At 41.8% G+C, this 13,918-nt stretch overlaps 1 protein-coding gene across 9 annotated transcripts in view; it reads right to left on the bottom strand.

Moving 5' to 3' along the window:
• NACC2 (NACC family member 2) overlaps window positions 1-13,918 on the bottom strand; it is a 121,713-nt gene that overhangs the window by 13,425 nt on the left and 94,370 nt on the right. For all 9 annotated transcript variants that reach the window (XM_069944292.1, XM_069944301.1, XM_069944298.1 and 6 more), the window contains one exon: window positions 1,455-1,628. In XM_069944292.1, coding sequence (XP_069800393.1) covers window positions 1,455-1,628 — 174 coding nt within the window. The remainder of the gene's footprint in view (window positions 1-1,454; window positions 1,629-13,918) is intronic.

Below are 13,918 nucleotides of genomic sequence, written 5' to 3'. Positions count from 1 at the left end.
TAATGCAGGGGAGAGGAAATAAAACAGGCGCTACATGTATTATGAGCTGGAGATATTAATCTGCCTTCCGCAGATTGAAAAATGCAAATTGTCCTCATCCACAGGTGTGCCGAGACACGATTTACAGTTGTGCCTCACTGTGAAAATAACCCATGTCACATTTAATAGCAGCACATAAAATGTAAACTGCAACAAAATGAATATTCTAGCAGCATAACGAGTGTTGGTATTCTGTATGCTAACAACCATTTACAGTGCCCAAACTATTGTGCTCTGCAAGTAAATTGATTTTGTTGGAAATGTACACAGCACTTTGGATGTCAGGCTTGTTTAGTGGATGTGACAGTTTAGGAGAGGCCACTTATAAAGGATAAACCTGGATGCGGAGTATCCCCGGATAACGTCCGCGCTTGGAGGAGTCTGCCAGGACCACCCATGGTCTCTGTTAAAAAATGCATCCTATCTAATTGCTGCTGGCTACCCTTATTGCCTGCAGATACCAGGTACAAGCTGTACCCGGAATAGACAGCATCTGGCAGGAACACAATACACTTCACATCCTATGTAAATTCATGTTGGATCGTTGACTTTAGGAGGTAGCCTAAAACGTCTGCTCTAGGTACGGATTCCCTTTATTCGACCCCCAACCCTGCACTCTTCTTCCACCAAAGCGAAATAGGCACTCATCTAAAGCAGGGATAGGGAACCTGCGGAGCTTCAGCTATTACAAAACTACAATTCCCATCAGGCCTGGTGAGCCAAAGCTAAAGCTTTAGCTGGCCAGATATGATGGGAATTGTAGTTTTTTCTAACAGCTGGAAGGTCACAGGTCCCCCATCCCTGATCTAAACAAAAGAATAGGGTAGCCATTACTAGCTGAAACACCATAGGGTTCTTATAACATTGGTTTGGTGTCTTAACACTCATGACTACCTGATCAAACAGAAAAGGTGAACTATTTCATAGTATGATGCTCTAGTTAGAAACAGAGAAAGTTGTTTCCATCCTATGATGTCACTAATGATGTCACCAAAGAAAGATAATTACTGTTCATTTAGTAACTGAAATGGGCCTTCACTCTACTCAACAGATCATGTCAGTGGTTTCTGATGCTCGACCAATCACGTCCTGGCTTTGATGACATCACTGGTGACATCATGAGTTTGAAACTCAACATACAGCTATAGGTGGAATCCAGGACCTGGTGGACTAGTGGAACGGAGGAAAGACTATAGACCTCATTAGTTGGAAAGACATTAGACAATCTCCAATTGTCCACCATTAGACGACACATGGGCCGATGCCCTTTCTCTTTAATGTGTCAGTTATGTGGCTGCCCTAGAATAATTCTGGAAATCACGACATGACCCAAAATAACAAAAAAGTTAAAAAACAAAACAAAGAAGAGCAGCTATTTTAATTTATGAGGTGAGTACTAAGTAATGGAGTATTACCTGCAACTAGTTCCAACTTCTCTCCAGGGTCTCCTTCTGAGTAGAGCTTAGGGTGGCAGCGGTATCCGATCTGACTTATCAGGCTGGCAGGAAGAGCCACCAGGTCTCGGCGGATAAGGACACAGGAGCGATTCTCCAAGGAGCTTTGTATCTGATCTGCTTTCTCCTGTCCCACTGATTGGAAAACAAGAATTGCTGATAAGAAACATGAAGTCATATATTGTAACTCTCAGCTATACAATTGTGCGCTAAGAATCTGTATTCTGCATTGAGAACAACATATTTAATAGGAAGGGTCGTAAACTTATCACAATAGGCACATGCAGCACTTTCTATTACCCTTTAATGGATTAACCCACCTAGTGTGCCATGCCTCTAGCCATCTCAAACCGTAATGCCCAGGGGTCCAATGTCTGTCTACAATTCATATCAGTATAAAAGTAACATTGACCAAAACATGACCACACTATAGTGAGCACTTCCTATAGAATAAGATCCCAACAGCCATTGACCAATGTATCAATAGGCAGGTCCGACAAATTCAACACATTTCAATCCTAGAATACTTTGCCCTGGCGGGGCCCTTCTTTCAGTAGTTTTCTTTGGTCTTCATTTTGAGGTATGTGATTAAATTATAAGATTGTCTGGTCATATATGAGAGGATGAGATACAACATCATAAACTATCTAGTAGGGAATGTAGAAGACAACTATGTGTATTTTTATATAAGTGCTCTTCAACCTGTGGCTCTCCAGTTGGAGGCTTCCTGAGCATGCTGGGAGTTGCAGTTGTGTAACAGCTGGAAGGCCACAGATTAGAGAACAGTGCCTTACATAATAGTAAATCTTGGGTATCAAACATGCTATGAGATGAGATTGTATCCAAACAAGACCCCTTTCTGCCCACCAACACCTGTGGACCACAAACATTGCTCCAATGGATTGTATGATGGAAGCAGGAGGTGGCGTCTAGGAGAAAGACACAAGCCACCAGGTGTTCCTTCCATGGACCCCACCCACAATGTGGCTTCTCTCCATAGCAAAAACCCAGATCCTCCTGGCCAAGAACCAAGACAATTGAAGGCCGTAACTAAGCCCTATGGTGCCTACTTAAATCCAGGCTCAGAATTCAGAAAGACTCAAAATAAGGAACGTATCAGCAATTCAGTGACCACGGGCAGATTATTGCAGGTCATAGGAATTTTATATACATGCAATAAGACGAACAATAGTGCACTACTCGGTGTAAACAGCCCCCGGGGTCACGGTGCTGAGAACATGCTGAGCGCATCATTCATCTCAATAAAGACCATGAAAGGAACACACCAATAGGCAGGCAGTGCACACGACGAGCGGAATACTAACACCGCCGCTAACAATGACACTTTCTTCAAACCTTACATAAAAGACACAATTCATCCATCCCTCGGGCATGCCTATTGTTTATTTTAGCATAGCTGTTAGATTGTAAGCTCTTCCGCCTTGGTAATGTGCCTTCAGGTCTGTATATTCTGTATGTTTACAATCTTGGGAGGGTCTAACGTAAGAAAAGGTTTCGACAGAGAAAGATTTAACTAAGCAGTTCCTTCCTTACCAATGTTATAGTTCCATTTTGACAGTATTCTGACCACTAGGTGGCGCTTTTTGCACCTAAATATCAGTAACATTTCTTTATTGCATAATCTCCATTCGGCAGTACAAGGGTAGGTTCCTACTTTGTGGCTGCCATGTCTGCATTGCTCTCAGTGCCTGTATAAAGTAAGGTAATACCGGACCCAGACATGTGGGGTGCTGTTTTGGCAAGAAAGGTGCTATGTTTATATACAACTCCTTCGGCACACTGGTAGATTGGGTGGATTGATCTGTTCATATCTATCTATCTATCTATCTATCTATCTATCTATCTATCTATCTATCTATGTCCTACAACATTTTAAATCAATAAAATAGAAAAGAAGGGAACCATTGTGATGTTGGGTTACCACTGGGGTTCATTTCCCCTTTACACCCTTTTGTGACTCTTGAGTAACGAGGGGGGTAAGGAATTGGCCCAATAGTGTAGTTCTTCAGTATAGGAAAGTCCTAGGCAGGTTCTGGCCATCCAAAAGCAATGAAGGTTGGATCGACTATGGCTGTCCCCCATCAGCCAAATATCAATCATATGATCAAGACTGGTGTCCTTCAGTATAGGAGAGTTCTAGACTAGTGTTCAGAAGAGAGGCTGAACTGTTCGGGTTTAGCAGCGTCCTCTGAACCTGAACATCAGCTTTTGACTTCAGAAGTCGGATGCCTAGGTTGGACTCCCTAGGGCGTCAGTCAACCTCTGCAGTCACAGGGAGTCAAATGCTGTGCGTCAAGGTTCAGAGAACATTGCCAAACTTGTACAAGTTCGGCCTCGCCACTCAACTCTGTTCTAGACAGGTTCTTGCCATCCAATAGCAATGGGGGTGGAATGACCAGGGCTATGACCCTTCACTCTATGGGCCTCATAACAACCGTGGTGTCCCTCAGTATTGGCAAATCCTAGATAGGCTTTGGCCATCGAGCAACAATGGAGATTGGACAGACCAGGGGAGACGGCCCTGGTCTGTCCAATCTCCATTGTTGCTCGATGGCCAAAGCCTATCTAGGATTTCCCAATACTCTCCATGGGCCTCATAACAGCCACATGGTCTAAAGTGGTGTTCCGAAAACTTAGCTATTTAGGGGACAGGCCCACTTTAATGCCAAGAGGCTTCTCTTGAAGCCGGGTATTTATGGGCTAGGCACCATTGCCAATGTTTGCACATATTATACACACATAAACCATCCTAAAGTAAGCACGGGTGATGGTAACGGTGGAGCAGGACGTGGAGTAACACTTGATGAGATGCATTGTTTTACAAAGTGCCAGGATCTACATCAACAAGCATCAATTATATCCCAGAGAGATGTCACGTATGAGACGGTACAAAGGAAATCTATTTCTGGGAAGAGGAGGAGGTATCCTCAACAAATCCTAACTCTTCTCAGTGACTCACTCACTAAGACCAAACAGTTCTTTGTTCGTGTTCAGGACACTGTTGTGTTTTCCCATTTAGACCCCCCACCATTGATATTGGCCTCCTACAAGGCACTGGGACATAAGTGATGTGTGTAATGGGGTCATGGGTGGAAAAAGTATATTTTACAATGCAGTGATCCCCCAATACAGGACAGTAGCATAACAGAGAAGCTGTCAATCACACTGCAGTCCCACCTATAATGAGCTCCTTTACACCATAAATAATAGGGGCATGGCGCAATAGGCAGATTTACTTCATATACAATATATCTATAGTATTGATCCAATATCATATGGAGTAAAGTATAAAGAAGAGTAAAATATCTCTCGGATATGTCCACAATAATTTATAACAACAACATTATTACAAAATGCAACAGGTGCAGTACAGGTGTCAGACCTGTAGACGGCACTGTGTACCACTTACTGTATGGGCAGCTTTCAAGAAAAAAGCTACAAGAGTGGTGACCTCACCTCTGACTTCTCCCCAATGACTATTCCCCAATCCTTAAAGCCCCAACAACAGTATTGCTCCATTGGGTTCACACAGTTGGTTTGTGGAGGATAGCCCAGGGGATGATAACCCTACGTGACCCTACATAACCCTATGTGAGGATGATAACCCTACGTGAAATCTATAAGGATCCAGAATTATTTAGCAGTATGGTGGTATTGTTTATTAGGAAATAATACTACTATTGCATGGGAGCGATTTTTGTTTGGTACTATATGGTGGTATTCTATAGTCAGTATTATCTTTGCACTATATGGTGGTATTATATAGGCAGTGTTATCTTGGTACTATATGGTGTTATTATATAGGCAGTATTATCTTCGCACTATATGGTGGTATTATATAGGTAGCATTATCTTGCCACTATGTGGTGATGTTATATAAACAGTAATATCTTGGTACTATAAATTGGTGGTGTTATCATATAGTCAGTATTATCTTGATACTAAATGATGGCATTATATAGTCAGTATTATCTTTGCACTATAACGTGGTAATATACAGGCAGTTTTATCTTGGCACTATGTGGTGGCATTATATAGGTAGTATTATCTTTGCACTGTATGGTGGTATTACAGTATATAGGCAGTATTATCTTACCACTATATGACGGTATAATGGGAACTAAAATTTGGAGAAAAGCTTTTTAACCATGGCAAGATAAGTGGTCTTACTTTACTTGTTGTCCAGGGATGTATTTCCTATGGATGGGGCATGGGGTGTCCAGTCAAAGGCAGTCGAGGGGCTGGTTTGTGGCTGATCAGGAAGGGTGTCCAATACTGATTTTGCTATTGGGTTCTTGGTGGATCTAGAGGCTCCTAAACAACCACCCATCCCCCTAAGTCTAATAAAAATATATATACTTCCCCCAAGACCCGTATCTTCCATCAGATGGAAGCGGTTGTCTGGACGGGACATGACAGGTTGAAAGGAGTTAATCTCTGCGGCATAGAAAGGATTACAGAACAGGTTACATGATGTTCTCCTAAATGGCAGCTCCTCCCTGGATTTTTCCTTCCTATAAATTCCAAGGGAGCAGAACTCCTTATTACTGTCTTGTAACTGGCCTTATCTGTCCTTTTTTAGACCTCGCTTCTTGTCACAACTTTCATGGTTTATAAATACTCGTATTTCAGCAGCACTTCAGATCTTGTGGAAAAGTCAAACCATCTGCCAGGCTGCATGTGCAATTAAACATCATCTCTGGAGTTTACCCGTTGTCAGCCAGAGAGGACCACAAAGCGTGATGGGGTTATGTTAGGATACGCCGGCGGTTTAAATTAACTCATCCCTTCCCGTAGACCTTCTACCAGGATAATTGTATAGATCTATATATTATAAATGTATATTGATCTGAGCAAGGCCCAGATGTATCCTGATCACAAACCTGCGTACAACCATGTACACTATATAACAAAATATACGGATCTCCAATGATGGCCTCGTCTATAATGATGGTCTGATCCATAATGGCATCCTTGTTCAGGCCAGTGATTGGTTAGAATCCGGGACAGGATGTCATAGCGCTTAATCAGGTGCAAGAACTAGGGTGATTTAGCTTTATATGCTTGTTTAAGTTATTTTATATCCTTTTCTAGACGTATAAATGTATAATGTGTGATTGGTTCAGTTCGCTTCAGAAACAGATTTGTCTCTGACCCCTTTCTAGCCGCTAGATGCTAGAGGTGGCCATACACCATCAATAGCTGTACATCATCCATGTTTACATGCGGCTATTACTCCTCATCCTCCATACATGTGCATGCGCTACTCATGTGCATGCGCTTCTGCTGCCAAGTGTGCATGCATGCTCAATGGAGAGAGGGGAGTATTGGACTGTTCACATCATGTCACATTTGGGGTACACATTAGCACGGATGTACATAAATGTCAGTCATACCAGACAACTATCCTCTGTGTATGGGGGTCTCCTGATTCCTCCATGACAGAAAATAAATGGGATAAATGTTGAATCTCAATCCTTTTGCCCTCAGGGGAGATAAGAAGTGCCTGTCAGCGGCTTAGAAGCTATTCACATTGAATTTTCCTCTCACATTTAAGGTATATATAAGCATGCTGTCAGGAGGAGATGCGGATGTAAACCATGGCATACTGGCACGGGCACCATTTAAAGGCCTGTCCATGATCCGTTGCTGACTAGGTTAACGCCATATCTATCCTATATACTTGGCTAAGCTCAAAAGTGTGACCTGTTGTGCTTTGTGTCTCGCAAAGTGAACATATACACGCGGGAAATGGCATGACTATGTCTGGACTATTGAAGTAAATAAGGCTGCTTGCAGTATATATAGTACACAACAGTATATGTCAGCATCTCTTCTTGAGAGGATGTTGATGTATACCTTAAGGGTAAAAGGAAAACGTGATGTGAACAGCCTCTAAGCTGCAGACAGACATCTCTTATCTCCCCTAAAGGGCATAAGGATTTAAATTCAACATGTCCGATTCACCTTATGGAGATGTCGGGAGACTCCCTTAAACATAAGATACTCATCTGGTCTTATCAAAATTGGCAGGTTTGCCCGACTATTCTCTCATGTGTAACAGGGTCTTCTAGTATGTAACTACAATCTATGAACAGGAAATCACCTGAATTCTGAATTTTTCTTTAGACGTGAACAGAGAAGAAATAACCCAAAATCAGTACAATGGCCACCAAACCCAACAAAATGTAAAGGTGTCATACACAAAGACAATGGTACTACAGCACAGTACCACACATTCCATACCACCAAAGACCCCCGACTACATTGACATGCGCAGTGCTGACATATGTGGACCCCCCAACCATCCGACCATATTACCTCACAGGGGATTACCCTCCACATCTACGGACCCACATACACCAAGGACAGAGTATATGCAAACTATGCGCCCGCAATAACTACTTCAGGGGGCACATGACTAGTTATTACTGAACTGAAGATGTGTATATTTACACAAAATGACTTAAAAATTAATAATAGGACGGCCTCAACTGCAAACTCAGCTCTGCTACATCTGTAACCTTACCCTAAAGCAGTCTAGCGAGATACTTTGCTATAATGAGAATAGGAACAAAGCTATGTCGTGTACACAGAGAGCACTAGCGGATGTCGTGAGTCTCGGACCATAATTAGAGGACTTTGCCGCCTGTCTAGACACACAGAGCCGCTGCTGGTGTTGAATACGGTTGTGGAGAAGCCAGGCCAACCCCAGTGTAAACAGGAGCAGAAGCAGGAGGGAAGGCTTAGTGTTTATTGTATAAGAGCTGCTACTGCGGCGTATCACGGCAAACACCAGAGTATTACAGGCAAATCAGCACAATCCCTACCTGTGTTACGTACAAACAACACAGCTGCTTAGTAGTGGGGATGGCAAACACAACTCAACTACTCCAAGGACAAGGCATTCATTTACAATAACCCGTTGTCTACTTCTTTCCACATTGTGCATATTTAGGGACTTGCCCAAAACCCAAAACATAGACACCAGGAGAAAAAATGAGGTGACCTGTATGACAAAATTCTCCCGAAAAGTAGTGTCCAAAAAAAAAACATTCTGGCCGGAAGGCATGGTGTTTTGAGAAGGAGGACAGCAAGCGACTTATCCACCCCCCTGCTTACCATTTTAGAATTTTTCATAATACCACCATCAAGTGCCAAGAGAATATTCCCATAGGTGGCCAGCATAATATTGTCCAAATACTATGCAGATATTACCAAAACATATTTCCCATATATCATTGCCATATAGAATCCACATAATGCTGCCATATAGAAACTACATAATGCTGCCATATAGAATCCACATAACGCTGCCATATAGAATCCACATAACGCTGCCATATAGAATCCACATAATGCTGCCATATAGAATCCACATAATGCTGCCATATAGAAAGCACATAATGCTGCCATATAGAATCCACATAACACTGCCATATAGAAAGCACATAATGCTGCCATATAGAATCCACATAACGCTGCCATATAGAAAGCACATAATGCTGCCATATAGAAAGCACATAATGCTGCCATATAGAATCCACATAAGGTGGCCATATACAACCCACAAACTTAATATATAGAATCCAGATAATATTTCCATACAGAATACACATAATACTGTCATACAAGCCTACATAATAATTTTACTCTGCTAGATAGAATGCACATGGTACTGCTGTATAGAATCCATATAATACTAATATATAGAATGCAGATAATACTGTCATAAAGAATAATACATATAGAATTGTATAGAATTGAATGACATATAAATTCACATAATACTAATATATAACATTCACATAACACTGCCATACAAAATCTATATAATACTAATATACAGAATCCACACAATACTGCCATATAGAATCCATATAATCCTAATATATATATATATATATATATATATATATATATATATATATATATATATATATTACTATGCTATATATTGCATTGACATATAGAGAATCAACATAATGCTGCCACATGGAGCTTACATAATCAACTATATATTATGCACTAAGACATGGAGTCCATATAATCCTGATACTCTACTAGACGAAGAATGGCATGTATGCGGGGCTGTAATGTGGAGCTGGACTTCTATCAACTTTGTTAGATCTCTACCTGCTTTTAGTGAATGAATGGGAGACTTCTTGTGTATATCTACTTGTATAGGCCTAGTGCTTCTCCCAGCTGATGGTACAGTATACCTGGACCAGGCAATCATGGTTACATGTTGAATGTAGAAGACTGGGCATTTCATCTAACCCTATGGGTCTACAGAAAAGTTCTCGAGATTTCCCATAAACCCCATCCACCATAAACATGCTGTATACGCCCCTATGTCCTAGAAGAGGGACATAGACACAGGTACAGTACGCTGCCGCCCTTATCTTTTAGAACTCATCAATAATTGATCTGGGGAGAAACTGATACATTGTTAATATGATGCAGAACCAGATCATATTACACAGCAACAAATAGGTATAGAAAGGGTACTGTCCCTTTAAAAAAAAAAAATAATAATTATACAAATCATGGGAACTTTTAGACAGTTCAACCCCCCAACCACCTGTAATCTCATTATCAGGAGCGTACCCCGTATTCACTATCATCCACCTGACATAGTCACTGGTGAGAACATCTGTTTAATGTGAGTTATAAAATTGCATTATCATAGGAAGGAAGGAAATGAAAGTTACTAATCCCACAGCACAGTCTAATCAGCCAGCGGTGTACTGGAGAGGGTCGGGGAGGGCAACGCACCCGCTATTAACCCCTTAAAATCAGATATACATCAGGGTCCTATTCTAAAGACGCAGCATGATGATCTTCTCCTAGCATGGGGATGAGGAACCTTTGACCCTTCCAGCTGGTGCAAAGCTACAATTCCCATCATGCCTAGAGGGCCACAGGTTCCCCAACCCTATTCTAGAAGGTTCTGTACTAGAGATGAGCGAACCGGGTTCGGGTTCGAGTCGATCAGAACCCGAACGTTCTGCATTTGATTAGCAGGGGCTGCTGAACTTAGATAAAGCTCTAAGGTTGTGTGGAAAACATGGATACAGCCAATGACTATATCCATGATTTCCACATAGCCTTAGGGCTTTATCCAACTTCAGCAGCCACCGCTAATCAAATGCCGAAAGTTCGGGATCGGATGGACTCGAGCATGCTCCAGGTTCGCTCATCTCTATTCTGTACTTGTCCACAGCTGCCTTACTATCATCCTCCAGGTTCTGGTATTCAACTACATACAACATAGTAACCTAGTAATGAAGATCCTCCTAAGGCTAGGTTCACACTGCGTTTTCAGCATCCGTTTATCGCATCCGTTTTTTGCAAAAAACGCATGAAAAACGGATTGCAAAAAACGGATTCATTTGTGTGCATCCGTTTTTCCATTGACTTCCATTATAAAAAAAAACGGATCCGTTTTTTTTGGCGGACCAAAACGGACCAAAAAACGTTGCTGACCCTATTTTTCTGGACGTTAAAAAAACGGATCCGTTAAACGGATGCTGAAAACGCAGTGTGAACCTAGCCTAAGCAACCAAAGTTATTCTACTCTGTCTACTAAGTCTGATGTGAAGCCCATATACACATACAAGAAGCCTGTAGAGCCACCATGACTTCACGGCCTGCCCAAAACCCTTCACTGTATTCCACTGCTTGTATGACCACTACTTAAAGGGGTTATCCAGCGAAAATGTTTTTCTTTCAAATCAACGTTTCAGAAAGTTATATAGATTTGTAATCTACTTCTGTTTAAAAATCTCAAGTCTTCCCATACTTATCAGTCACTGTATGTCCTGCAGTGCTCTCTGCTGCCACCTTTATCCATGTCAGGAACTGTCCAGAGCAGGAGAGGTTTTCTGTAGGGATTTGTTACTGCTCTGGACAGTTTCCGTCTAGGACAGAGGTGGCTGCAGAGAGCAATGTGTCAGACTGGAAACAAAACATCATTTCCTGCAGGACATACAGCAGCTGATAAGTATGGGAAGACTTGAGATTTCTAAATAGAAGTAAATTACAAATCTGTATAACTTTCTGAAACCAGCTGATTTGAAAGAAAAAATATTTTCGCTGGATAACCCCTTTAAGTTCTTAATAAGTCATCCCAGATGTTTCCACCAGCAGAGACTTATGTCACACCAGAAAACACTACAGTTAATTCCTTTAATCCACTATCTCAAGAGGTGCCCAATGGTTTGGGATTTTTATGGTGTTGATTTATTTTTATTGTTTTTACTACTTTAAACCTTCTATTGTTCGGCACCTTGTGGACCATGCAGGTTGCCGACAGCACAGTATTGTCAAGTATTTTTGGGGTTTGACCAATGGGCATAGAAGAGTCCGTGAAAAGTCTGTGTTTCTATACAAAGCTGATATATATATATCCATCTTTGCTGTGAAGCGCCACCTCCAAGCATCAGTTCTCATATCGAATGAGTGGTAATCATTGAATAGGTCATTTACAGCAGGTTCGGAAGCATGTATCCAACGTTATAATTGGTAAATGATAACCAGGGGCAAAAAAAACAACAACAACCACAAAAAACCCTATAGTATTTCAGTCATTGTGTATAAGGCAATTGCATACAAATAATATTTACTCGAAAACGGACCATACCCATGACCGCGGCATCACCATTTCACAGCTCGTTGTTTATATGATACATTTTATCACTCAGATAAAGAGCTGGTCTATAGCCAAGACAACCATTTACCCATACACACAACATGTTCTCGAAAAGTCTGCCCGTGTCTTCCTATGGTACTCTGCCCTCTACACCCTCCTCATATGGTACTAACAGATCCGAGGGTCCTTACACAGCATTAAGGGTGCCTCCGCATTGATAATACAGGTCTGGTAATGACTAGAGATGAGCGCAACTCCCATTGTTCAACATCTGAATACTGAAGGTTGAAGTTGGATGCAGCCCTATGGGGGGAGATTTATCAAACATGTTGTAAAGTGAAACTGGCTCAGTTGCCCCTAGCAACCAATCAGATTCCACCTTTCATCCCTCACAGACTCTTTGTAAGCTGAATGGTGGAATCTGATTGGTTGCTAGGGGCAACTGAGCCAGTTTCACTTTACACCATGTTTGATAAATCTCCCTCAGAGTAATGAAAAACTGCTCCCTAGGGCTGCATCCAATTTTCTCAAGCCCCCAGTATCCAAGTGCCACACAATCGGACTCGAGCATGCTCGGGTTGCACTCATCTCTAGTAATGACACAGCTATAAGTTTGGCAGTAGGGTTATTGGTCAATAACAAGATACTAAGGGAGAGAAAGACAACGTAAAGGGATACTCCAACAAAAAACAAACAAAAACTTTCAAATCAACTGTTGACAGAAAGTGACAGATTTGTAATTTACATTTAATAAAAACTCTTCAAGTACTTTTTAGCTGCTGTATGTCATGCAGGAAGTGGTGCCTGGAGAGCAGCAGAGGTTTTCTATGGGGATTTGCTACTGCTCTGGATAATTCCTGTCACGGATAGAGGTGGCAGCAGAGAGCACCATGTCAGCAGGGCTGTATTAACAGCTGCTGCTGCCCTAGGCACTAAACCTGAAGACGCCCCATTTTCACGCACCTATTGGCGATACCAGACCTGACCAATACCACCATACCCCCCACTCCCCTGGAAAAGACACCAGATTTACTGGCAAGTCTGAACAGGAGGAGGGAAACTAAAAAAATAGAAAAAATAAAAATAGTTTTTTCTGTCCCCCTGCTCCCTGGTGCTGCCCCCCTGCAAGGTGCTGCCCTAGGCACCGGACCACGGGTGCCTAGTGGTAAATACGGCCCTGCATGTCAGTCTGGAAAGAAAACATCACTTCCTGCAGGATATACAGCAGCTGATATATAATGGAAGACTGGAGGTTTTTACGTATCATGAATTGAATAATTTCTTTCTCTATCTTTCTTCTGCAGCTTGCATGTAATACAATGCACTGCAACCTGCTCGATACGGTTTAGTCTCCATCCTGACAGCTGGCTCTAGCTCAGCCTCTTACAGACATACATCTAAGCCGAGATCTGAATTAAGCTTAGATACTTGCTATCTAAGATCACTAACCAGGACTAAGAGCCGAACTGAGCAGCTTGCAGTGCATTGTCATACATGCAAGCTGCAGATAGAATTTTTTTTTAATTAGAACCAATTACAGATTACAGTTTTACTCAAAACAATACATTCAATAGTTATTTATATTAAGGTATTCATAGTCTTTTTGGCTCCCTGCTTGCAGTTATTCCTGATGAAGAGAGTCCTACTCTCACGAACAGTCTCTAGACAGGTCACTATCTCCAACAAAATCATTATACTCCTCTACTACTATTGAGATTTGACCCTAGTATCCGCATAGCCTAAGGTCAAC

Source organism: Dendropsophus ebraccatus, chromosome 10 (genome assembly GCF_027789765.1).
Source record: "Dendropsophus ebraccatus isolate aDenEbr1 chromosome 10, aDenEbr1.pat, whole genome shotgun sequence".
NCBI lineage: Eukaryota > Metazoa > Chordata > Amphibia > Anura > Hylidae > Dendropsophus > Dendropsophus ebraccatus.
Note: the sequence above shows the minus strand (reverse complement) of the source record. Positions and strands in the feature narration are given on the sequence as shown.